The 26,272-nt window shown below is 55.4% G+C and overlaps 1 protein-coding gene across 1 annotated transcript; it reads left to right on the top strand.

Moving 5' to 3' along the window:
• The first annotated feature begins 2,392 nt into the window (after positions 1 to 2,392).
• PLEKHO2 (pleckstrin homology domain containing O2) lies at positions 2,393 to 24,804 on the top strand. Its single transcript, XM_004010530.5, has 6 exons — positions 2,393 to 2,515; positions 8,442 to 8,591; positions 13,451 to 13,567; positions 18,179 to 18,283; positions 19,770 to 19,868; positions 21,815 to 24,804. The coding sequence occupies exons 1-6, from the start codon at positions 2,504 to 2,506 to the stop codon at positions 22,829 to 22,831; spliced, it is 1,500 nt and encodes a 499-aa protein (XP_004010579.1). The 5' UTR covers positions 2,393 to 2,503; the 3' UTR covers positions 22,832 to 24,804.
• Positions 24,805 to 26,272: the final 1,468 nt, after the last annotated feature.

Genomic DNA, 26,272 nt, shown 5'->3' with positions numbered 1-26,272 from the left:
TGCTGCAGTGCACGGGGTGGCAAAGAGCTGGACACGACTGAGCTGAACTGAACTGAGTCACCAGAGAAGCCACTAAGCTTTGAATTCTTGATCTGTAAAATGAGGATAAAAATTCTATTTCATGGATGGGAACCTACTTTTGTGAGGATTAAATGAAATATATGTGAAGAGTTTAGTACAGTTAGCAGATATCGGAGGTGTCCTAAGTTCTTTTGAGACAGACAAATGCCAGGATGATGTATTGGAAAACATACCACTTCAGAGGCACTCAATAAACTTTGCTGATCAAATGGCACAGATGCAAAACACACTCCATCCCTTCCAAGGCCCTAGACTTTCAATAACATCCCATTGCCCTGAGGTTAAAATGACCTTCATGGTCCTCACTGTATGGAGCTCTGTCTTCTTCTCCAGTCTGGTCTCCCTACATCCACACACACCCACACACCCACACACCCACACACCCACACACCCACACACCCACACCCACACATACCTGTTTCCTGCCTCCATACCATTGCTCACATTGTTCCCTCTGCCTGGAATGCTGTTCTGTCTCAGTTTTGGTGCCCTTCCTCTATGCATTTTCCCTCACATTTAACACATAGTTTTCTCTGTTTACATGCCTTTCTCTCTTGATAAAGGCCAAGGACACTTGGTCCTTCTGTTATCTTCCAGCCATTAGTGCGGGGCCTGACAAATAATTAGGGCAAATAAAATATTCGTGTTGAAAGAATGTGTGTAGTGTGGAGGCAACAACTAGAGGGACAGCATAGGCTGGATGGGGAAAAACTGAGACCAAAGTGGTGATCAGTGGCTCACTCCCAGTAGCAACAGAGATGACTGAATTTCAGAACTGACCTCACTCCCACTCCACCCCCACCATGAGTTGCTTCTAGGCAACCACATGAATTCCCCAGGGTCTCTGATCTCAGGCAGGTGGAACCTGAGTTTCTAGATACAGGACCTTCTGAGTCCTCAGGCATTGGGTACACCAGCTGCACAGTTCTGCAGGTTGAGGGACTTGTACCATGTGGTGGCTTTAAGAGGTTGTTGCCATGTACACTGACTGTCTCTGTTTCCCCAAGCTGGATTTTCTTTATCCCTTTAGATGAAGGAAACCAGGCACAGATATGAAGAAAAAGTATGACCCCATCTTCCATCTCCTTGGTCCTGGAGCTCCAGGATGCCCTTTTCCATGCTGGCTGGAAGTGCCTTGGAAGTCTGAGGGCCAGTAGAAGGCAGTGAAAAGGGAGCTGGGTCAACTGGCACAGCTGCTGCTATGGCAGCCAGAGCCAAAGGTCACCATTGATTCCACCCACACTTAATTCTTCCTGCAAAGGCATTAGGCAGGGTTGACCCCGAGAGCTAAGAGGGAAGAGGTGTGTATGTGTGTGTGCGCGCGCGCGCGCGCATGTATGAAGGTGCTGGAGGTTGGGATATAGCCAGTCATCTTTTCTCTGTAGATCTCTGTTTCTCTAAGTGTAAAGTGAGGGCACAAGGTCTAACTAACACCATTATCCTTACATTTCACTTCCCAGCAAGGCTGTCAAGGCTGCAAGATTCACTGCTGGATGGGGGTGGGGGGGACCCCTCAGATACAGGAATTAGAGAGGTGGACAACTCTGAGCAATGCCCAGCGAGGGCAGGAGAACACTGATTTGGGGACCTGTGGCCCTCTCAGGACATCGGGCTCTGAGAGCCAGAGGCAGACCTCCATCCGCAAAGGGACGCGGGAGTCCAGACTCCCAGCCCCAGGTCTTCCCGTTAGACGCCTCTCTTGGGATCCGAGCTCCAGGCGCCGCCCTGCCAGGAGATTCCGGGGAGGAGAACCAGGTCGTTGCTACTACCCCAGGGTCAGGGAGGAAAGAAAGAATCTCTTGATTGCCCCCATTTCTGGGCCGTCCCGGCCGGTTAGCCTAGTCTGGCAACCCCAGCCCACTCGGTCAGGAGATCTCAAAGGCAGAAGCAGTCAGCACCTCGGGGGCTCGCTCGGTCCTGCCCCACCCCGGCCCCGCCCTCGGACCCCGCCTGTTCCCCTCGCCTCCGCCTCTGGCCGGAAGCCCCCTCCTCTCTTCCCTCCCCCTGCCGGTCCCCCGCACCCCTTATTCCTTTCCAGTCCCAGTCCTTCCGCGGGTCAGGGGAACCTCTCTCCGCCCGGTCCCCTCTGTCTTCCTCCAGCTCGGGTTCCTCCATCCAAGTCCCAAGCCCCCGCCGGGCCCCGCCCAGGCTCCTCCCTCGGCCCGGCCCCGGTCCTAGTTTCCCGCCCAGACCGGGGCCTTCAGGCCCCTCTAGTCCCCTCCCCGGACCCCGCCCCCGGCCCCCGGAAGCCTCTCCCCGCCCTCGGCCCCGCCCCCCCGAAGTTTCTTGGGCCCCCGGCAGCCAGCGGGACAGAACGCGCAGAGCCGCCGCCCGGCCGGCGGTTGATGGAGGTATCGGAGACCGCGCGGCGCCGGGAGTGAGCGGCCGAGCGGTCGAGCAGCCGGACCTCAGCGGACTCGTCATGGAAGAGGAGGTGAGGGCCGGGCCGGTCGGGGGGCCTGGGCTGGGGTCTTTGAGACTCTTGCGGCGGCTGGGGTCCCTGGCTCAGGCCCTTGTTCCAGCCAGCCCTTCTCTTGCGGCGGGTCTCCGGACACCCCCACCCACCCTGGCCACGCCAATCCCCCAGGCAGAGCCTAGGCCCGATGAGATGAGGCAGGAGCGGGAGTAAGGGATCGCAGACCCATTCTCCTTCATTTTTTCTGTCTTCTCCCACCAACTGTGGTCGTGGTGGTGCTGGTTGTTCCCATTGGGCAGATGGGGAGACTGAGACTCCGGTGAGTTTGATGACTTGCTAAAAGTAGCATGAGTCGCTGGGCTCGAACCCTTGTTATCACTGACTCCCTGTGCTGTCCACGTCGGATCCTAAAAGGGCACAGTGTGTGTGTGTGTGTTGTGGGCCTGTGGGTTCTGGAATCCTTGTCTCAAGGAATCTTGAGGCTGTGACCCTGTGGCTGGAGGACTGGAGAAGTTGCGTTTTCTCCCCTAAATCCCTGTAGGTCCTTTATCCCTGGTGGGTCCAGCTTCTTCCCTGATTAGTTGTCAGGCCCTGATCAGGGCTGATCCCTGCCCCTGCCATCCTCACATCCCTGGAGGGCTGATTCCCTGGAGGAGCTGGGCAGCTGGACCAGCAGTGGTCCTTGAGCCTCCCTCATTCCCCTCAGGACCTTCATGGTCTGGAGTGTGGTCAAGCACTCTGTGACCCCCGCCCTTTACTTGCAGACTCAGTTCCCTCAGTAGCACCTCTTCCAGGCACGCTGCCAGCACTTAATGTGTGACTGTGGAATGAATAAACTAGGGAGGGGCTTGCTGAGACTAGAGGATTTTGCTTCTGGTCCCCCAAGGGGGTCTCAGCTTCTGCCCCTCCCAAACCCAGGGGAGGGGCTATGTCTTTGCGTGGATAGGTGGGGAGGAAAGATGAAACCTTCACTCTTGGGGCAACCCTGGCCAGCTGAGGACCAGACTGCCTGTGTCCCCATCCGCGCTCATCTCCCTGCTTCCTGGGACCACTGTCCAGGAGCAGCTGGGGTATCTGTCCGAGTTCCCTCAGGCCAGGCCCTGCACTTCTGTGGGATGGTAGATAAGTCACTTCCCCTCTAAGCCTGCATTTCCTCTTTTATAAAATATTGGGCCTGGTCTCCTCCCCGGGTCTTGATTGTAGCCCCTTCTCTCAGAGTGGGTGGAAATAGGGGGCACAGTCAGGCCACTATGATTTGCTGTGGTTTCTTGCTGACAGGGGTGGGGCTCCCTTACCCTTACTGTGAGGGCTGGGCTTCTTCCTCTCCTCTTCTCCCAGAGGATGTGGGACAGGACTACTCGATCTCCGAGCTGCTCTGGCCACCGCACCCCCCTCAATTAAGGGAAGTTCTCCTGGGGCCTCTTCGTCCAATGGCTTGTCTGGTGGTCAACCCGGCCCTCTACTCCTCTGGTCTTGAGTCTCTAACATTGCCATTTACTAACTCCCAGATGCCAAAAGCTCCCTGCGTACCTAGGGTATCTAAAGCTTTGCCCACCACCTCCCTGCATGACCAGGGGCTCCCTGTTCTCTACCCCTCCTTTGGCATCCCTCTTTTCCTCCCGTTTCTTCTCCCCACCACTTCCTCTTGTTTCTCCAGGCCTCAGTACCCATCTCCTTTCTCTTAAACACTGCTTAGATTGTAGTCACCTTCTCTGCCCCATGACCCCAGGCTGGCCTCCTCACCTCACTCGCAAATGGCTCCTTTTTCCTCCATATAATAGGATGGTAGTTTCCTCAGGTTGAGGTTTGGTGCAGAAGTGTGGGTCTTGGCACTGGGCATCTGTCCATCTGTGTTCTCAGGGCCATAGTTTCCCCATCTGTAAAATGAAGGAGGTGGGTAGTCCAGAAATGTGATGGTTTATGTGCAAAAGCTTTGAAAGCTGCAGTGATCAGTGTGAGGTTATTGTTGCAACTGGACTCAGGCTTTCCTGTCTCCGCCCTGGGGTTCTGCCCCCCCTCCTCTCAGTCATGCCTTTCGCTGGCTTGGCCTCCAGTGGCACCAGGCTGCTCCTTTGCCTTTACCCGTCTAGAGAGTGGCAGGGCAGTGGCCTGTCCCAGTACGGGTTTTGGGACCTTAAGCTAATCTTTGGCTCTTTCTGGCCTGCAGTTTCTCATCCTGTAGTGAAGGGGTTGAGAATGTAGGGTCTTTGATGTCCTTTTCTGGGCCAAGATATGTGTCTTCTTCCTCACAATCCTACCAAAACCCTTCCTTCTGCAAGGGCTTCCCAAACTAACCCCAAGCCCTTACCCTGCCAGAGAGCCAAGACTGGGTACCCGTCTGAGTAGGTGCTTGAGCCCTCCGAACGGACTGGGATCCTCTCAAGCAGAGGATTCCCACCCAGCCCCCAGACTGGGGATTTCCCTTGTGCGGGGGTCTGTGTTGCGCCCATTGGACTGGAAGTTCCCCACGCAGAGCCTGTGCTTCCTCTCTCTGATTGCCCCATCACAGGGCTCTGCCATGGTCGGTTCTTAGCAGAGTTTGGTCAGAGCATCATGGGGTTTAGTCCATCCAAGAGCAAAGGTCATTATCCTAAGCTTTCTGTGATGTGAGGTGCCAGCAAGTTCTTTTCTGCTGGTCTGTCTCTCCCTGGCATGGCTCCTTTCTGTGCACAGGGCTGGGCTGACCTGGTATCTTTTCCTTTTCCTTTCTTTTTTTTTTTTAAACAAATGACCCAAAGACCCTCCCCTTTCAGGCAAAGCAGAGCCAGGCTGGTGCCCAGGGGTGCCTCAGAAGCTGCTCACGGTGGGCATGGGGAGGGGCTTGAGTGAGGATGGGTGGGAGAAGAGAGGGCGAAACAGGAAGAAGAGTGGTCAGCTGGTCAGTGAGACGAGAGAAGGCCAAGAAACTGGGGTGAGCAGGACAGAACCTCCCCTCTGAGCCCTACCAAGGGGAGGGGCGGCTTACTAAAACTTACTGGGGCATAGATAGCCAGCCTCCTGGTGGGAGAGTGTCTGAGGGGCAGGGAGAGGGACTGGGTGAAGGGTGGCAGGACTCTGACCTCCAGCCAGGCCTGTCTGCTGGTATCTGCTGTGACTGATTACGGGCTAGGAGACCCTCCCATGGGCTTGGGTTTGTGCCACCTCCAGTCCCTCAGTTGTCACCCCCATCCCCGAGTGCCTTGTCTCAGCCCCATGCTGATATCCACATCCCCGAAGGCTCTGGGCTTGCTTCTGGCTCATACAATCATGGCAGTCACTGGGCGCTGCTCTGCTGCCTGTAGAGAGAATGCATCAGGACACAAGCTTCCAGCCTTGCCCCCAGGAGCTTCCAGCTGGCAGGAAGTTTTCACAGCTCAGGCTGTGGGTGAGGCAGGCAGGAGAGGTCACAAGTAGAGGGGCTGTGAGATCCCATGGGGTCGTGGGTGGGCCCCTGGAAACAGGAGGCGAGCTTGGAGCTCAGAGGTGGGAGATCTGGGCCGCTGCTCTGTAGTCTTGTGTAAGAGAAGCCTAAGTCTGCAGGCGGTGTGGGGGTGGGGGGAGTGGCCAGCTGCTGTAGTTACTAATGGAGGGGTGTGACATGTCAAATGTGGAGGTGGGATTTCCCTTGACCCACTTCTTCCCCTCCAGCCCTGGGCCTAGGCCAGCTTGCAGGGGTCCCTGAGTGGAGAAGGCCTCAATGGGTCACGAAGCCCATAGGGCTGAACACAAGTGATGAGGGTGGGGCTTTGGGTGCATAGTAGGATGCTAGAGCCCCCCTTCTTGTCAAAGGGCCCCAAAGTCCTTTCTCCTGATCAGGGTGGCTCATAACTAGCCTGCCAGCGAGCCTCTCACTTCCTCATTCTCCATCCGGGAACACCATTTGGGACCACTCCACTTCTCCATTCCTCTTGCGTCTGTAAGTTAGGGAGAGATCTCTAGGGGGCACCTCATATTCCTGGAGCTCCTGGGGGCATTGAGGCCCAGCAGCTGAGCCCAGATAGGTCTTGTCTTGAATTCTGAACCAGGGACAGGGTCCCCGAGAGGCAGAGGGAAAGGCAGTGACAACAGTAGCAATGCCAGCTGCCATTGACTAAGTTTAGGGGGTCCTAGGCATTGGAGAAGGCAATGGCAGCCCACTCCAGTGTTCTTGCCTGGAGAATCCCAGGGACGGGCGAGCCTGGTGGGCTGCCGTCTCTGGGGTCACACAGAGTCGGACACAACTGAAGCGACTTAGCAGCAGCAGGAGCAGCAGGCATTGCTTTATATGTTGTATCTTTTTATTTAGCAACAAACATTTATTGAGCACCTACTGTGTGCCAGATACTGTCTAGCCATTGGAGATACAACAGTAAACAAAACAAAAATCCCCAGCCTCACGGAGGTTTAGTCCTTGCAACTTCTGTAGATATCACCATGTCACCAATGAAGAAACTGAGGCTCAGAGAGATCGTGTGACCTGCCTCCGGTCTGCGTGGCTTGGGCTCCAAAGCTCAGACTCCTGACCAGTGGAGTGTGCAGCGCAGTGGGGGAGGGGGCCACAGTAAGGACCAGACTGGGGGTTCCCTGCTGTGATGGAGCTCAGGGAGGCCATGCCCTGCCCCACTCCTGACAGCTCACCACTCTTCTCTCTGGACTTGTCCTTCTAAAAGCATCGGTGGCCACAGGATATCTCTGGGGAGAGATGTGCTCCTTTTAACTGGAGCCCCCTTTTTTAAGCTTTATGTAAATTATAAAGTAGTCAAAATTAGTCAGTGCTGATTTCCTTCTAGCATCCTGTAGATTCTTACATGCTCTGAGCCCCTTCTCCTCCACCCTCCCCTTCACACTCATCACTGTGGGTACCAGTCATTGAAGCAAAGTGGTTAGCAAATTGGGTGTATTTTTATTTTCATTTCACAGGTCTTTCTCAAGCACCCATTATGTGTAAAGAAACAGTACTGGGTGCTGGGTACCAAATGTGAATTTGGCCCCACCTGGTAGGCATATACCTGGCACCCAGCTACCCAGGTGGGTAACCAAGAGACACGAGATGTCAGTGACTGGCCTGAAGGCTCCAGGGTGGCTGCTGTGTCCTTGAGAAGGGTTTGAGTTTACCTGCTGTACCTGCCTGTGGTTGAAGGCAGACCTCATCAGGTGGGGTGGCTGCGGGTGAGGGCAGTGGAACCTCCTGCTTTGGGGCCGGATGCAGGGGCTGCCAAGAGGGCTCTCTGGAAAGGCAGGGGTGAGGAGGAAGATTACCACTCTGCCTGCCTGCCTCCTCCCATCCTTCTGATCCTTCTTGGACATCCTTTTCTCTGAGAGGCTGTCCTATGCCACCCTGACCTGAACCAGGTCCCCCACTATCCTGTCTCACTCCCTCCTCTTCACTTTCACTGATTGCTTCATAGCATTTCACACTTGTTTGTGTGTTTACCTCTGGTGTTTATTTGTTTAGCTCCTCCTTCCCTGCATTGCCAGCTCTGAGAGGGGAGAGATGTGTTATTTTTATTCTTCCCTGCCTACTCCAGCACCCATGACATTGTGGGTGCTCAGTACCACGTGTATTGACGTGGTTGAATGAATACACGGGGAGCAGAACGGTGGAGGGGAATGCGAGGTCAGAGGCCCAGTGTGAATTCTGATTTTGTCCTCCCAGTGGCGTGACTCTGGTAAGTCACCTCTCCTGTCGGAGCTTCAGTCTGCAGTGACATGTGGATGAGGATGCTACCACCTAGGAGCATCCTTGAGCAAGTTGCATGGGTTAAATGAGGCAGTTTGTGTAAAACATAATACAGTGACTCAATATAAGGTGCCTGCGGTTATTATTGTGGTTGCTATTATTATTGCCATTTCTGATACTGGATTGAGAGTAACTGCCTCAGGGATTGGGGGGAAATTCACGTGGGGTGATATCCAGCAGAGGGATACATCTCTGTGTGGCCTCCGGGCAGCAGCCCTCATGGTGTGTCCGAATGCTCTGTTACAGGGAGTGAAGGAGGGCGGCCAGAAGCCTCGGAGCGCTCAGACAGCAGACAAGGCTGGCTGGATCAAGAAGAGCAGCGGGGGCTTCCTAGGGCTCTGGAAGGACCGCTACCTGCTCCTCTGCCAGGCCCAGCTGCTGGTCTACGAGAATGAGGTAAGGACCGGCCTGCTCCTGAGTCTGAGTGTTCTGCGTTGGGGAGGCAAGTGAGGGCAGCCCAGGCCAGAAAGAGATCCCGGACCCAGGACTGGAAGGCCTGTTTCACTTTGGGCCTGCTATGCAACCTTGAGCAAGTGCCTGGTTTTCTCTGGGCCTGTGCAGTACAGGGCGGTACCTCTAGGTGTGAGTGTAGGGCTCCCAGGTGAGGGCTCTTTGAGGTGTATGTGAGTAGGGATGCGTGCGTCTCCTCAGCTGACCACCTACTCTGCAGCTCGCTGTCCCGGGGCTAGGTTCCGCTTACGTGAAGTTTCCAGAAAACCGAAGCTTGCTCCACTCAGTAATGAGAGTAGAAATAAGACTTACTTCTAATGCTTGTTTGGCGATCTTGCCTACCCCTCTTGGACGATGGGCTTCCCTGGTAGCTCAGATGGTAAAGCGTCTGCCTGCAATGCGGAAGACCTGGGTTCGATCCCTGGGTCGGGAAGATCCCCTGGAGAAGGAAATGGCAACCCACTCCAGTACTCTTGCCTGGAAAATTCCATGGATGGAGAAGTGTGGTAGGCTACAGTCCATGGGGTTGCAAAGAGTCAGACACGACTGAGCAACTTAACAGCAACTTCTTGGATGATGCTCACACAGTCCCTGAAGAGCAGCCATCATGTCACATTCTACAGAGGAGGATCCTGAGGCCCAGGGTGGCCGGATGCTGTTCAGTGGCTCAGTGAAAGAAGGTCAGATCTAGACCCAAAGTCAGGGAGCTCTCCATCCAGCTATGCCAGCAAGTAAACTCTAAAACTTGTTTTTTATGGAAATCCTCTAAAACAGGGGTCCCCAACCTGCAGGTCAAGGACCAGTACCTCTATCGGATCAGCGGCAGCATTAGATTAGAAATAAGGTGCACAATAAATGAAATGTGCTTGAATCACCCCAAAACCATCCTCCCACCCCTGCTCCTTGGAAAAATTATCTTCCACAAAATAGTTCCCTGGTGACCAAAAGTCTGGGGACCGCTGCTCTAAGACATGTTGGATATTCCTGTCTGCCTGCTCCAGCAGAAGATGCTGGCTAAACAGTCCTCCTCAGTGACCCAGTCCCTGGTGCGCCAGCTGTTCCTACTGCCGGACTGTACTTCTCAGCTGTTCTTTCTCCTGTAACATCAACCTCCCGGTTGCCTCTTTTGCTGTCCTTGTGCCTCTCACAGTCCCCGCATCTTTCCACTTCATACTCGTGCCCCTTTCCATTTGGAAGGCTTGGAATTTAGACAGCCCAGCATGTGGAAGTTGTGTGTCGAATAAGTGTTGATAAAGTTCTGGGTGAAGACCTGAGGCGAAAAGGTGGTCTTTACTTGGGAATGCTATTTGTGTTTTGGGGTTGAGGCTGTAAGAGGGCTGTCTCTGTGTGCCTCTGACCAATGGGTATGTGGAGAAGAACTGGGCTGGGGGCAGGGGAAGGGGGATCCTGCCTGTTCCCCATCAGCCCCTGTTGGTGTGCCTCAGGCTGACCTGGTCAGTTCTTCCTTGTCCCAGGCCAAGAGAGATCTAGGCATTTAAAGGAGCTGCCTTTGAGATGCACCTCACCTTTCCTGACTGAGTCCCCAGGCTCATGGAGCTGGGGTGTCAGAGAAACAGCCAGAGAAGTCTAAGGGGGTGAATCATGCAGACAGTCCCCAGGTGTTCTGCACTGCCACCAAATTAGGATATGCTGTGGTGGCTGCAGGGGGCTATTTTTATAAGTAAAGGGGGCTGTCACAGCCTCCTCCAGTTCCAGCTACCATAAGAACTGAGTGACAGGCCCCCAGCTGTCAGCTCGTCAGGTGCTGCCAGCCTTGTCCTGGGCCACCTCTCTACATCTGGGCACGTCTGGGAAGCAGGAAGGATTTCACATCCCCTAAACACGAAAAGTCTAAATCACACTTTTAAAAAAAAGTCACTATTAAAAACCTCAAGGCGTTTTCAAGAACTTAGCACTCGGGGGTGGGGGAGCTTGGCACAGGAGAGGGAATTGAGAAATGTTCAATTCCCCTTTCTGATGTAAGGAACTAGGCGAGTGCGAATGACTCTTGGCTGTTTCTTTGCTGTCAGTGAGGCTGACATTCCAAAAGTGCTGCCCCCGCCCAGTGCCTGCTGGGTTATCCGATTTTTCTGAGCTGCAGAAGGGCCAGATGATTCAGCGATTCAGGTTGAGAGGAGACCCAGGTCAGGCAGCCATGGGGAACTGGGTGGTGGAGATGGACTGACCTTTTGTTTCCAGACAGAGGAGGGTGTGTTTGGGCCAGATATCTTTCCAGTGGGGGGAGGCCTGTGTACATAGGGTAGGTGAGGATCTCTCTCTGGGATCGGAGGGAAGAAACCTGGAGTCTTGCTCTGAGTCAGGCATTCAGTTTAGCAAACTTTTCCTCTGGAGCGCCATTCCTTATAGGGCACTGGCAGGGGAACAGAAAGGAGACATAGGCAACAAAGGTGGAGAAAGGTGGCTCCTTCCCCATGACAGCGTGTCCCTAGCACCTAGTAAGATGCCTGCAGATGGGGAGTGTCAGAGGAGAGAGAGCACTGAGGCTCAGGCTTGTGTGGGAGAGCAGGGCGGCTTCCTGGAGCAGGTGGATTTTACCAGCCTTGTGTTGAGTGCAGACACCTGCAATGGATTGAAGACTAAGGATCAGAAAGAGGTGCATGGAGGCAGGAATGGGAAAAGATACTTGTTTGAATCTAGATGGGAGAGACAGGTCACCCTGGCTACCTATTGCCCTTTCCCTGAGGGGCTGAAGAGAGTAGGTCAGTGGTTACAAACCATAGCTGTACAGTCACCTGCTTTGGAAAATACTAACATCTGGGCTCTGTCCTCCAGGGATCCTAATGTAATTGGTCTGGGATGTTGCCTGGGATGGGGATTTTTAAAGCACACAGGTGCCACCAAGGTTGAGAATCTCTGGTGTAGGGTAGAGGTTTGCAAGCTTTTGCAAACATCAGAATCACCTGGAGGGCTTGTTAAAACTCAGATTGCTGACCCCTTCCCCCAAGATTATGATTCAATAGGGTGGGGGCTTGAAGATGAGCATTTCTGACAAGTCCCCAGGTGATGCGACTGCTGCTGGCCCAGGTACCACACCTGGAGGACCACTGGTGCAGAGCAGCCTGCTGCTAGGGCCACTGTCCAGTCTCTGGCTCTGGCTGGAAGGAGTGTGGTGTGCTACAAGGGCTCTGGCCTGGGAGTCAGAGGATGTGTGTTTCCATTTGGCGCTGCTCCTACGTTTGGGTCTATGTATGCTCAGTTGCTTAGTCATGTCCGACTCTTTTGTGACCCTACGGATTGTCACCTGCCAGGCTCCTCAGTCCATGGGATTTTGCTGGCAAGAATACTGGAGTGGGTTGCCATGTCCTCTTCTAGAGGATTTTCCTGACCCAAGGTCACACCCGCATTTCCTGTGTCTCCTGCACTGCAGGTGGATTCTTTACTGCTGAGCCACCGAGGAAGCCCATATTTGGGTCTGTGGCCTAGGGCAGTTCCCTTTGCCTCCAGGTCTCATTCTTTTTTTCTGTGCTGCTGCTGCTGCTGCTAAATCGCTTCAGTCGTGTCCGACTCTGTGCGACCCCATAGACAGCAGCCCACCAGGCTCCCCCGTCCCTGGGATTCTCCAGGCAAGAACACTGGAGTGGGTCTTTTTCTCTATAAAATGAGGCAAATCCTGGGATTCTAGGATTTCAGGGTGCTTGAGGGACTCTGGAAAATCAGGGAAGCAAAAGAGCTTGCTAAGTGTCAGGGTTTCTTAGTAGGTGAGAATTATCATGGAGGGAAATTGGGGTATTTCCTCTTCAAAGAATCAAGTCAACTGCCTCCCTCCCAGATATTCCACCCAAAACTGAGGAGCCCTGAGGTGGTCCCTGGTTGGATGCTCTTGCTGGGTCTGCATGGTGTCAACAGCAAGAGTTGACTTCACTTGCCAGCCAGTCTCCCAGGGCATGCAACTACTTCCCTGGAGTCTCCAGGGGGAGAGTGTGACACGCTGAGGAAGCTGTTTCAGCCTGGTCTTCCCCAGAAGAGGAAGCAGCTGACCACCACTGAGGGAGGAGCATCTCCCACACTTGCTGGAGAGGCACCTGGGGGGTGGAGCCCAGGAGGAGAATACACTCAAGAGCCAGGGCTGGCATGAGGGAAGGTGGCCCAGGCAGTGTCCAGAGGTGGCTGAGAAGAGACTGGTCACTGTCCTGGCCACCAGCTCTACTAGTGATGAATCCTCACGGTGGCAGGCTTGGGATGCTCTTGAAGGAACTCTTGCCCTGTCTGTTGTGCTGGCCACAGAGAGTGGCCTCTCACCCCAGGTGAAGGGTCAGAGGAGGAAGATGCCCAGTGGGGAAGTCAACTTCGGATCACTGTGGTGAAGTCAGGTCGTATAGCCCCAAACAGCTTCTCTCTGTGGCCCTACCTGGAAAGCCCTTTTTTCCTTTCAGCTTGCTCCTCCTTCCAGGCCACCTCTTGCACTGATCTCTGCCTGGCTTCTGGGCCTGCACGGGCTCCCGGGCACACTTGCCTAAGCCCTTCCAGCTTCCCCCATTTCCTCCTTTGGCCTTAGGCATATCTGAATCAATCCTGCTACCTACCTTTGTGGGTAGAAATGTGCTGAGAGCCCATTTCTTATGTGGATGGAGAGCTTTGAGGACATCCCTCCAACCAGTGTGGACTGAACATCGTCTACTTGCCGGGTCTGAATGCCACCTCTTGGTGGTTGATTGGCAGCCCGAGGGCCCTCTCTGACCAAGCGAGGCCCTCACTGAGTGGGATCAGGCTCTGGGGCAGGCCTGGGTGTTTGAGGGTCTATGGGCATCTGGCGCTTACTGTGTTTCCTCTGTCTCCCTCCCCAGGATGAACAGAAGTGTGTAGAGACAGTGGAGCTGGGCAGCTATGAGAAGTGCCAGGACCTTCGTGCCCTCCTTAAGCGGAAGCATCGATTTATCCTGCTGCGGTCCCCAGGGAACAAGGTAGGGCTGAGCCCGCTGCTGGCTGATATCCCTCCAGGCCAGGGTCTGCTGGGGAGGGTCACCCTGGAAGGTTCTCGAAACAGTCTGGGCTCCTGGATGCAAGCCTGACGGGTCTCTGTTCAATGTGGCAGAGGCCCAGACCCAGGTTCTGCTGTGGTGGGACCTTTGGCTTGTTTATGTCTTGGAGCCGCCCTGCCCCTGGTTGAGAGGAGGTGCGTTTAGGCCTCTGCCGAGAGCTCCACTCCCGTCTCCCCTTCCAGGCCCTGGGGGCTGTAGTTGGAAAGTAGTCTTTGGGAGGTGGGCCCTTGGCATCCTCCCACCGCCTGGACACAGGAGGCCAGGGGCTGAGGCAGGAAGGCTAGGGATGAGGTCTTCACCCCACCAGACCTCGGCACCCTGCCACAGTCAGGCAACCACACCCTTCCTTCATCCCAGGCCTTCCTGGGTGGGCCACCCCTCCTACCTTTCATCCTAGCTTCAGTGCTCAGACCCACAGCTCCAGCCTTCCTCCTTTTGCATTGTCCTTTCTTGGCGGAAGCTGGAGGAAGTCTCTTGCCTGAGAGGTTCATTCCCTGGGACAGGCTGTGTACGTGGACAGAGTTCGCTGTTTGCACCCCTCATCTCTGGCAGGGAGTCTGGGTGGGTGTTGCCACGTGGCGGAGTTTCACAGATGTCAGGAGGGAGATCAGCTTGGGGGCTGGTGTGCACAGTGCTGCTCGCCAGCTTGCGCCCATCTGCAGCTGGGCCGTGCCTCGCCCCAGCTTCTGCTCGTCATGTGGAGCCTCGCAGAGAGGGGCTGAGTCATAGAAGCTGGGGGCTGGGGAGCGGGCCTGGTCTGGGCTTGCCCCAGGCCATTCTGATTCTTTCATAGCTTTAAGGGCCAGGAGCCCAGTACTCTATGTCCCCAGGGGAGACCATGATGGCTTGACTCAATAACCTTCTGTCCCACTCAGTGGCAGGTGGGGCAAGGAAGCATGGAGCTCTGATGCCGGGGATGGGGTTGTGCCAAGGTCAGGGGCAGGTTTCACTTGACTTCTGCTGCTTAGGGTTCCATGAGGAAGATGGGGAGAGCAGCCATATCTTGGTCTTTCAGGCCCTAGAACCCCTACACTGTTCTGGAGGTGCACTTGCCCTCTGAGTGGTGCTGTATTTGTGTGTGTGTGTGTGTGTGTGTGTGTGTGTGTGTGTGTGTGTGTTTGGGAGACGTGTAGAGTGCGCTGTGTGTGAAGGTTGGCCTGTGTGTGTGTGTGTGTGTGTGTGTTTGGGAGACGTGTAAAGTGCGCTCTGTGTGAAGGTTGGCGTGTGTGTGTGTGCGTGCGTGTGTGTGTTTGGGAGACGTGTAGAGTGCGCTGTGTGTGAAGGTTGGCCTGTGTGCCTGAGGCCTGTGTGTGCACCTCTGTGTGCAGGAGAGTGTCCGCCTGGCCCAGGGGTTGTCTGCGTCTGTGTGTCCCTCGGTGAGCACCTGTGGATGTGGGCAGAGGGGTCTTCTCTGTCCTCTGCCAGTGCCGTTCTGTGGACCACCTCGTTTCTCTGAGAACCAGCTGATGGTGGGCTAGGTGGTTCGGGCCCCACTCAGGATGGGACATCACCTTCCAAGTAAGCGGCCTGTTTGTGCAGCTGCATTCTCAGCTGCTTCGGCCAACACCCTCCCTTTCATCCCCCAGTCAAGCCAGGAGTTCAGGTTGGCTCTGGGTGACTCTAGGAACAGGACAGTGAGTTGGCAAGTTGGGGCTGTGGCGTGATTGGTGGGGGCTGCTGGGTAGCGGGAACACAGCCCACCCTGGTTTCAGCTCAAGGGCCCTTGACCGTTGGTACCCCAGGAGCTCACACAGAGAGTGGGGGCTCTCCAGAGATCACATGGTGGACTGCACGGAGCACCGCTCCCCTGCCCCCAGCTCCCCCGCACCCTCACCCTCCTCTCCTATCGCCTTGGGTGTTCCCGTCTTCAGTGAGGCCACGGGCTGGCCAGGAGGTCACATGACCCCGGCTGTCTGGTCCTGAGGCCGCCTTTTTTTCCCTCTAATCAAATAAACAAAGACTCCAGTGTCTTGCATGCCCCTCTCCCTCCTGCCTCCCCATCCCCACACCCCTGCCATGAGGTCACAGGCAGACGCTGCCAGGAAGCAGGGTGGCCTCTGCGGGACCTTGCTGCCCTGCTGGTTTCAGCCAGCTTGGCCCTTTCCTCTTTCCTCTCTCCCCCTCCCACTTCTTTCCTCTCTGCCATTTTGTCCTCCCCCTTTTCCCAGCCAAGTGGGCCTTCTCTGTGTCCAGTCCTGTTAGCTTCTGAACTCCTAGTGGGGCCTGAGCCCTGGGGCTTCTTGGGAAGGCTTGGGGAGGGACCATCGGTGCAGCCTGTGGCTCTTCAGGATGTGGGGTGGGGGTGGGGCAAGAGGAGCAACTTCTTGGTCTTCTGTCTGTCCCTATTCTGATCACCCTTCTGTCTGTCCCTCTTCTGATGCCTAGCTCATTCAGGCAGGATTACTGGGTTCCTTAGGGTGGGGCTGGGTCCTGTATAACTTCGTATTCCCTCTCCTGGGGAACCCCTGGGCCAGCACACTGCCCCCAGCCTGCTTAGATGGGCTGGCCAATGGGAAAGAGTTACAGTTTGGGTTGGGTGCAGTGATTGGATTTTTTGTCCCATTGAGGCCCCAATTAGTAAAGAGATCCTTGCAGTTCTCATTGCAGGTTAGTGGGACTAGAACTCGGATGTTGACTCCTCAGTCAGTGCTCATTCTCTGCCCCACTCTTGCTGCATCTTTTTCTGAGTTCAAGTGTATGCTTCTCAAGCTGTCTGGGATGCTAAGTCCTGCACCAGGCAGGGGCCCCACCCCACTGACTCTGGGGCTGCAAGCAGGGGCAGTAGCTGGGCTGATGGGCTGCCTGGGGCCACCGTACTCACAAACCCCATCAAAGGGTTGAGCGGGCCCTTTCAGAACTTGATGCAGTGCTGTCTCTTCCTGAGCCCTGAGCAGCCCTGATGGCTGGGCTGAGGCAGTTGCCAAGGTGCCCTGGGGTTTCTGACTTAGCTGCCGATCTCCTGCCAGGATCGAATTTACCCTGGTCATGCAAATGAGCATTTGGCTGTGCCTGGCATGGGGAGGTGGGTGGGACCAGGGCCCTGTATGAGGAGAACTCAGAGGCAGCCAGGAAGAAGTTATATAACGAGGATGCTGAGGGGGCCAGGCGGGCCGTGTGTTATATAACCAGGAGAACGGCAGGAGGGAAGGCACGATCTAACACCCGGGCGGGGATGGGCAGCTGGTGACCTGCCCGACAAAGAGCTAGGGCATCTCGAGGTCGGAGAGTGGGCAGAGGCCCCAAAACGGGAACCAAGGGCCAGCTCATTCATTGATGAGCTGTTCATTCAGTAACTACTTACTGAGTACCCACTATGTGCCAGGCCCTGGCTTTGTTGTTGTTTAGTTGCTAAGTCTTGTCCATCTCTTGTGTGACCCCATGGACTGTAGTGAACCAGGCTCCTCTGTCCATGGGGTTTCCCAGTGAGTTGCCATCTCCTCCTCCAGGGGGTCCTCCTGACCTGGGGATCGAACCTGCATAACCTGCATTGGCAGGCGGATTCTTTACCACTGAGTCACCAGGGTGTTCAGTTCCCTCAGCATCGCTTTGTAGTAGGCAGTGGCACCCCTTTTTCCAGATAAGGAAACTAGGACTGTTTTGTGCAGGAGAGAAATGGTGACAATTCCCATGACTGAGCACCCTGTCTGTGCCCACTTCCACGTTTAACGCTTTGCTACATCATTGATCTTCACAGCTCCCTGAAGTTCAGGGTCAGCCAGCTGTGAGTGCTGGTCTGTCCAGCTCAGGGGCCCTCCTGCTGTGTCCGCCATGGAAGGTAGCTCCTCGGTCTGAGTGGCTTCACTCCTTCCACTGTTTCCTGTCTGACCTTGGGGCCTGTCCAGGAGGGGCCTCTCTGAGCTGCCTCTGATTCTAATGTAGGAGCTTGGAGCTTGTGGCTTGGGGTAGGGTGAAGGGGGGATGTGAGGCTGAGCCATGGGATTACTTCAGGCCGCCTTGGCCAAGTCCCGTCTCTCTGATGAGCCTTGTCTATATGATGAGGGGGCTGAAATGGGCCCCCTAAGGCCCTTTCTCTCTTTCAGTCCATGACTCAAGGCCAGAACGGAGCCTCTGGGACTTTTTCTCTTGGCAAGGACTAGGTGTGAGGCCCCTGGGCAGCTGTAGGTGGCCGTTGTTCTCGTAGGCCTTCTCTGATGGCCACCCCTCACGCCTGTCACCTGTGTCATACTCAGTCTGGCAGATGTAGACTGGGACTACATTCCTACTTCACAGAGAAATCTCAGAGGCCAGGCTGCAGTCTGGGGGAGTCACAGAGGGTGAGACCAGATCTGGGCAAGGCCGACTTGAATCCCAATCCCTGGCAGCTGTATACATGGAGAGGGTCCCTTCTCGGATGGGTCTGTCTCCTCCCTTGCTCTGGAGTCCCCATGTGAGACCTGATATGGGGGTCACTTTGGTTTGCTCCTGACCAGCTGTGGGAAGGTAGATTTCAGGCTGTGGTGGTAAGTTTCCCTAAGACCCCAAGTGTGAACCCTTATAAATGCCTGCCATTCATCATACCCATGCCTTTTGCAGGTCAATGACATCAAGTTCCAGGCACCCAGTGGGGAGGAGAAGGAATCCTGGATCAAAGCCCTCAACGAAGGAATCAACCGAGGCAAGAACAAGGCTTTCGATGAGGTGCGATGCAGTCCTCTGGGTCTCTTTTCCCTCCACGTGTGATCTCAGAGTGGACCCTGTCCCCCACCCCAGACAACCCCTTGATTATGTCGCTGCTACAAACACTGGGGCACCTGCTGTTGTTACCTCATTTAATCCTCACAACACACTTCAAAGTAAATGTCTGTGTTCCCATATTGCAGATGAGGAAACTGAGGTGTAAGGAAATTTAAGTACGTATTTTTAAATTAAAACATGGGTAGAATTTAAATGGTTGCAACCATGCTTCCTTTCCAACCCAGATCCAGCCGTAACAGCAGGTGGGCCCAGGGCAGAGAGGTCTGGGGTGAGCTGAGAGCCTGACAGCTTACTCTTCACTTTGGGCTGTGAAGTCCAAGCTTGGCTGGCTCTAGGCCAGGCCCTCCTTACCTGTCTGCAGTGGCCATCCAGCCCCCTCTCCCTGATGCCAGCAGGGCCATGATCAGGCTCTGGGCAGGAAGGGTGTTCCACAGGGCCAGATCTCCTAGGGAGGGTTTATCTTTGACATTGTGGATTCATAGCTATTTGGGCTCTAATGGACCAGGGGGTCACCTAGAGTGACCCCTTGGGTTGCAGAAGACTGAGGTTGATGGGGACGAATTCTCCCAGGCAAGTTCCCTCTTAACACCCAGGTTCCCTTACTGGCAGCCATGGCTCCCAGGTCACGTCTTATGTGACTGTGTCATATTCAGCCCTTCACTAGTTTGGTAGAGTGTCCCCGTTGCATGGGAGAGGATGTTGGAGGCCACAGGAGCATGGTGTCAGCCGACAGCCTTGATGGAGCAGGACCAGCTGCTCCACTGCAAAGACCCCCAGGTGGGCCTGAGTCTCACCTCAGGGGAGAAGAGTCTTAGAACACCCCCCATCACAGGGACCAGCTGCACTGGGATTCAGTCTGGATTTCCCACATGACTCACTGTGGCTTCCTGGATACTCCTTGCCCACATTCCTCACCCGCAGAGAGGGTGCCCTCCAGGCTTCCCGCCCCAGGGGGAGTAGAGCCCCTGGTCTTTCTTAAGCTTTTCTTTCAGGATCCTCAGGGGTCCTGGGAGAGTGACTGGGGCCAAGGAAGGCCTTTTCTGGAAGCCAGGTACTAGGGGATCATGGGCTGTCTCCTCCCCACTCCCCCCGGCTAGGCACAAAAACAGCCACAGAGCTGCTTATATACTTGCAGTGGACTGAGAAGTGAGGGCTGATGGCCTGCTTTTGGGCAGAAAGACTGAGGCACAGAGGGTAGCTGCAGAAGAGGGCGAGCCTTAGGTTGCAGAGGGACGACAAAGGCCATGTAGAGACGGGTGGAAAAGCAGAGACCTGGATGCAGGGAGAGGCCTCAGAGAGACAGTGTGGGGCACCGGACCCTGTCAAGCAAGGGGGAGGTGCAGACCCCACCTCTGGGTCAGATCACACCTGGCCATTTCTTCCCGTCCCCAAGGCTGGGTGGGGACTGACACGGTTTCCTCGTTCTTAGGTCAAGGTGGACAAGAGCTGTGTCCTGGAGCATGTGACACGGGACCGCGTACGTAGGGACCAGCGGCGCCGGCCCCCTACGAGAGTCCACCTGAAGGAGGTAAGGCCTTGCCCTCAGCTTGGAAGGGTTGGGGGTCAGTTGAGCCTGGGACTGCAGCTGCTTAGGTGGCAGCGGGCTAGGGGGCTACCTTGTTCCTAAGCACTCTTGGCATCAGGCTGAGCTGACCCTTGAAGCACAGGAAGGGTTTCAGTAGGGAGACTTGGAGTGAGGGAGGTCCTGAGTATAAGGAATGGTGTGAGTTTGAGGCCCCAGCAGGGGAGTTTAAGATGTGCTCTGTCCCTTTGACTGGGAGATGGTGTGGGAAGGCGGGGTTGGGGGGCGGAATTGTGGAGGTCTTGAAAGCAGGGTTTGGGGGCAGGATGGATGGAAGGGTGTGTTCCAGATGTCAGTTTGGAGGCCCTGGGTAGTATGGGTTGGGTTGATGCAGGGAAAGCCAGGGGGCCAGGAAATAGAGGCAGAGGTACGGCCTACAGGGTCCAGGAGGGGTGAAAAGGGAGGGGCCAGTGGGAGAGACACTGGGCAGCAAGAGCCACCTGGGCTTGTGACTGAATTCAGGGCTCAGGGAAGCAGAGTGAACACGCAGGGTTGTCAGAGTGCCCACATGCCAGGAGACTCGGGCGTGGGAGGGGGAAGGGAGGAGTCCTTCCTCAGACCTTGGAGGACAGGAAGGAACCTCAGCAGATGTTGCCTTTGAGGAATGAGGGGCACAGGGAGCCAAGGAAGAGGAGGCCTGAGAGGGGTGCATCCAGAGAGAAGGGCCCTGGACCGTGGGTCATCAGCCAGGTTGGCAGCCACAGGTCATGGGACAGGACTGGGGAAAAGGCAGACGGTGATGATTCCAGCACATTTGCTCAGAGAAGGAGTCGGCTTTGGGCTGTCATGGCGTGCAGAGCCGGGGGTGCTGGTGCGAAGGAAACCGTGGCGGAGAAGGAGGGAGACAGAAGGGGGTCTAGCTCATTGGATGGTTTGCCTTTGAAATGAGACAGCCTGTTCATGTCTGTCAGCTGAGGGAAAACATCCTGCAGAGGGAGTGACTGAAGCAGCCAGAGAGGAAAGGCGTGTCTGAGGGAGGAAGCCTGGGAGCTATGCGGAGGGCCAGCCTTGGGGAGGGGGACCCTCTGAGAAGAATTTAGGGAGGGACTCGTGTCCTGTGACTGAGTACACGTATAGGCCTGGTCACCCTTTGCGTGTGAAAGGGAGTGAAGACCTTGAGGGACCTCGGGCAAGGGGCCTCCTGCCCAGTCCCGCTCCAGGCCCTCCGAGGAGTTGTCCCCATGATCTTGGGGCTGCTGGGTGTCCCTGTGGGCCCCTGGGGCCAGGTGGGGACAGCTGCCTGCTGGGTGCAGCTGTTCTCCTCTGGCGGTCAGCTGTGGTCTCGGGCTGCCCATGTCTGGGGCCACGTGTGATGACATGAGGAGAAAGGGCACTGGCTGCTGAGCAGCTGGGCAGGGGAAGGCTGGAGAGCTCTGGCCCAGAGGGCTGGCAGGCTGGACAGAAGTCTCCACAGCAAGTGAGCGCAGGGTGATGCAGGAGACTCATGTGTGAGATCTGATCCTGTCGCCTGCTGGGTGGGTGGTTGCAGAGAAGGGGCCCTCCCAAGGCCTACAGCCAACTAGGGGGCTGAAATAGGGCTGGAAACCATGTTCCCTGCCACCCAGGCCAGCACAGTTGCCTTTCAAAAGAGCAGCCTATTACGCAAGCTGGAAGAGCCAGGCTGAGGCCTGAGAGGACACCTTGGTTCTGGCTTCCTGGCCTGTAATTCCAAAACCAGGTATTTTATGGAAGTGAGAGAGATGAGAGGATTCATTAGAGAATCACTTTAGCTACTAATCAGGTGGCTTTGGAAGCCAGAGCAAAGGGCATGGACGGCATGGGAGGCCAGATGCATGGGAAGCCTGGATGAGAGGACTTGAGTACTCTTGTAGGTGGGCACAGCTGACCCAGTGGCCGGTCATCCAAGTTGATGTCATGTCCTGCCCTTGCAGGTAGCCAGTGCTGCATCTGATGGGCTTTTGCGTCTGGACCTCGATGTTCCGAACAGCGGGCCGCCAGTGTTAGCCCCTAGCGACGATGTCGATGCAGCCCAGCCCCGGGAGACACCGCGGCCGCCCATGCCTCCTGCCAAGCCTTCCCCAGCACCTGAGACCAGCAGTGCTGGTGACAGATTGGAGACCCCTGTGGGGCAGAGCACCCCTACCCCTGCCCCAGCAAGCACTGAGGCCCACCCTGAAAGCCAGGAAGACTCAGAGACTCCAGTGGTGGAGGACAGTGACTCTGAGCAGCCCCCCAACAGGATCCTGCCTGACAAGCTGAAGGTGAGCTGGGAGAACCCCAGCCCTGAGGAGGCCCCTGACTCTGAGAGTGCAGAACTGTCCCAGGTGCCGGGTGCTGAGACTTCTGAGGCTGGGCCCAGGGAGGGTGGGAAGCCCCCTACCCCCCCGCCCAAGATCTTATCGGAGAAACTGAAAGCGTCCATGAATGGCGTGGAAGCTTCTGGGCCAGCTCAGAGTCCTGGGGCCTCTGAGGTGTCTGCTCCAGGCCCAGCAGAGGTCTCAGTGAATGGTGTGGATGACAGTCCTGAGCCCCTCCAGTCATCCCAGGCTGCAGGACCCCCAGGAACTCCCCCAAAGGCTGCAACGACATCCACCACCCTGCCCCCCTGGGACCCACAACCTCAGTTCCATCCCCGCTGCTCCTCCCTGGGGGACCTGCTGGGGGAAGGCCCCCGACGTCGGTGGCAGCCTGGGGAGCAGCTGCATCGGGCTCAGCTGGAGGTGAAGGTGGCCTCAGAAAAGACAGAGAAACTGTTGAACAAGGTGCTGGGCAGTGAATCAGCCTCTGTAAACGCCGAGACGTTGCTCAGCCAGGCTGTGGAGCAGCTGAGACAGGCCACCCAGGTCCTGCAGGAGATCAGGGATCTGGAAGAGATGAGCCAGGAAGCACCTGGGCTCCGGGAGAAGAGGAGGGAGCTGGTGACCCTCTACAGGAGAAGCGCACCCTAGGGCCTGCCGGGCCAGGGACTTTCCCTGCTGGCTGGCTTAGTCCCTCAGAGCCCAGCCCTGCCGTGAAATGTGTTTCTTCAGGCTGTAGAAGGGCCATCAGGCATGTCTGGGTTCGGCCAGGACCTGTAGAGACTCCTGGGATCCTTCCCTCCCTGCCCTGGCCAGAGGTGCCAGGTAGCGCCCAGGGCTGCTGTCTGGCTGGGCCTTCGGTTCTGGGCTTGGGCTGGGAGCACACACTCGGGACGTCTGTGCTTGTGTGGTTGTTCCGAACAGCCCGAGGGCCTTGGCACAGTGCTCGGGGTTTCCGGGGGCGGCATCATCTCTACTTCCCGCCCTCAATGGTTTACATTCCTGACTTCTGAATAGAGCACATGGCCAGATGTTCCCAGGCAGAGCCTCGTGGCAGAGGCAGCTTCAGGCCATAACTGACCCTCCCCACCCACCTCTTCCCAGAGGTGGCTGGGGCCTCAGGTCTAGACCAGAGGTTCGGCCTTCAGTTGAGTGTGACCTGGATCCCAGCTGGGGCCTCTGAAGGCAGGTGGGAGGCATCTGTGTGAGAAAGCCATTAGCTGTGTGGCCCCTCCCTGGGCCCGTTTCCTATTCTGCAGGCCTTCCCCTCTGGTGAGCCGGGCTTGGTGGACTCCAGGGTAGAGGAGGAACTCGAAGGGTCTCGTAGTCTTTTCCCTGCCCCGGACCAGCTTGGGTCCAGCCTTGCACATTCCTGTTCAGGTAAACCTGATGTCAGCATCAGAAAATCCTGTATTTAATTCATTATAAATCAACGTTCAGGAGTGAAGCTGCCCCAACTTCTCTGCTTTCCAGATGGGATTTATATCTGGGTCTCCTTGGTTTCTTCTCAACCCAGACAGGTCCAGTACCCCAGTTATTTCTTCAAATGCTGACGGGAGCGGTTGGGCCTGAAATCACTTCCCTCTCCCCTTTCCCCTCCTGTGGCTCTGGCCCCACATGGACTGCTCCTCCTGAGCTTCCCTATGGAAGGAGCTTTATCTCCTTCCTGGTCCGTCCTGTCCCTACCCCTTCCCTGCAATATCATCTCTGGCTCCAGAGCACATCCGGTCTCTGTCCTGCTGCAGCGGCTGGACTGAGGGCAGGGTTTGTAAGGTGCGGAGGCTCTGAGGGCCGCAGCCGCTCCCTGGGGCCTGTGGGAGTAGGAGCAGCTTCTGACAGGCCTGCTCAGGGGTTTCTGCAAGTGCACTTTTGTTTACTGAAAGAGAGGGAAGCTCACAGCTGTGTGCTTTGGCCTTCCTGTCCATCGCCCCACCCCCAGCCACTAGTCATGCCCACTGAGGCCTGCAGGTGCAGGTCCCTGCCTTCTTTGCTCTGCTTCTGTTTGGTTCTTGAGGGTAGTGGCAGGTATCAGGAGGGGCACATGTCCAGTCTGCAGCCTGACTCTGCAGGGGTGTGGGCGAGCAGCAATGTCATGACTCGTGAGCCCCCATTGGCCTCCCTGAACCACACTCCTTGGACAGACTAGGCTCCCAGACCTAGCCTGTATGAGGTTTCTTCATACATCAGATTAGATCAAGGTCCACCCATCTCTCCATATGTCTCCAGTATGAGAGCAAGAATGTCACCAGGGGCCCACCTTCACGTGGCCCCTTCTGTCTTCTTTGGGGAACAGCCTTCCCTCACCAGCCACCTGGGCTGGGTGAGGCATTCACCAGATCACCTCCTTCCTGGGACTAGAGCCTCAGTTTCCTGCTCTGACAAGTGACCAGGCTGAGCAAGCAGCTCCGGGGTCACCTCAGTGGCTTGATGCCATTGGTTCCTACGGGGTGCCTGTGCCTTGGCAGCCTGGACGCACGGGGGACGTCAGCTTCCAGGGGAGGGGAGGAGGATCCGGGATATGCAGGGACTGCCTGGCTGGCCTCCTGGAGGAGGGTGGCATTCCATGTCTTCTGCTTATGAAGCGCCTTTCTTGAGAGTTTGGCAATAAATCCCTTTTTATGGAACTTCTCTACCACAAGCCTGTTTGTTGATGTGGAGACTGGCTCCAGGGCCTCATGGAAGCAGAGGATAGTTGGTGGTTGATGAGGGCATCACCAGTCCTCCAAACTCTGTTCCAGGGCCCCCTTCTCATAGGCCAGGCTAGAGGGGCTTGCCTTCTCACAGTGCTCCATCTTCGCTAAACTTGGTCTGGCCTTGCAGTCTCACCCCTTCCACCCAACACGTTTCTACAGCCTGAGGGCTAAGTATCATAGGGAACAGTACTGAACAGTTTTTAAAAACTTCATTGGAAACAATTTCAAACATAGAGAAACATTGCAAGAGTAAGTACAGTTACAAAGAACGTCTACACGCTCAGGTTGACCTGTTGGCTTATCTCTTGAGTGCCTTTTTTCTGTTATAGACATACAGTTCTTTTTTGGAGACTTTGGAGGATTAGTTATCATGGCCCCTTTCCTCTAAATACTTCAGTGTGTATTTCCTAAAAATAAGCATATCCTATTATTAATCATAGTACAGTTAGCAACTTCAGGAAATTTAACAATGATAGAATACTGTTCATATTCTGGTTTTATCATTAGACCCATTAATATCCTTTAATCATATGTTGCCTCCAGGGTAGGGTTGAATATTGCATACATGTCCCTTTAAGTCTCCTTTAATCGGAAATGTTTCCACAGCTTCTATTTTTCATGATTTGGGTATTTTTGAAGAATACAGTCCTCCCCAGATTTTTAATAGAATAGTCCTCATTTGGGGTTTGTTGCGGTTTCCTCATATATCAAGTTAGATCAAAGTCATAGAGTCTCAGCCAGAGAACTGCGCAGGTGATGTTAGGTCCTTCTCAGGACATCTGGAGACAATCTCCATCTGCCCTTCACTGATAATGTTAATTTTGATCACCCAAAATGTCTAATTTTTCTACCATATAGTTACATATTTTTCTTTTGTAACTAATAAGCAATCTGGGAGACATTTAGAGACCATGGACAGGACTTCCCTGGTGGTCCGGTGACAAAGACTCTGTGCTTCCATTGCTGGGGCCACTGGTTCGATCCTGGTCAGGGAAATAAGATCTCACATGTCACATAGTGCGGCCTTAAAAAAATAAAAAAGAACCATTCATAAATGTGTTGCATCTCATCAAAATTTCCCTCTAGATCTAGTCTCCACTGATGATTCTTGCCTGAACAGGTATTTCCTATGATGGTTCAAAATTATTCCAGCTGCCATTTTAAACCTCAGAGCCTGGTCCTGGTTGGGGTGAGCCTGGGCCTCACGTGATGCCTGTGGCACATCTCAGCAGGACCCAGGGCTTTGCTGAGTGCTCTTTAGAAACCCCTGGGCCAGCAGACAGCTCCAAGTCAAGCAACCAAGTCAAGTCAAGCTGCTGGCAAGGTGTCGAGTCCCACCAGGGACCTCAGTGAAGCTCAGCCTCTGGAGGCCTCAGTTTCCTCACTCATAAAGGGGATC

This window comes from Ovis aries, chromosome 7 (genome assembly GCF_016772045.2).
Source record: "Ovis aries strain OAR_USU_Benz2616 breed Rambouillet chromosome 7, ARS-UI_Ramb_v3.0, whole genome shotgun sequence".
NCBI lineage: Eukaryota > Metazoa > Chordata > Mammalia > Artiodactyla > Bovidae > Ovis > Ovis aries.
The sequence above is the reverse complement of the archived record's forward strand: the minus strand, read 5'-3'. Positions and strand labels throughout refer to the sequence as shown.

Bases quoted from the DNA above. Each gene is read 5' to 3' on its own strand.
- PLEKHO2 (XM_004010530.5), top strand. The intron at 13,568-18,178 runs GTAGGGCTGAGC...TGCCTTTTGCAG, and splicing joins TGCGGTCCCCAGGGAACAAG to GTCAATGACATCAAGTTCCA. The intron at 18,284-19,769 runs GTGCGATGCAGT...CCTCGTTCTTAG, and splicing joins AGAACAAGGCTTTCGATGAG to GTCAAGGTGGACAAGAGCTG.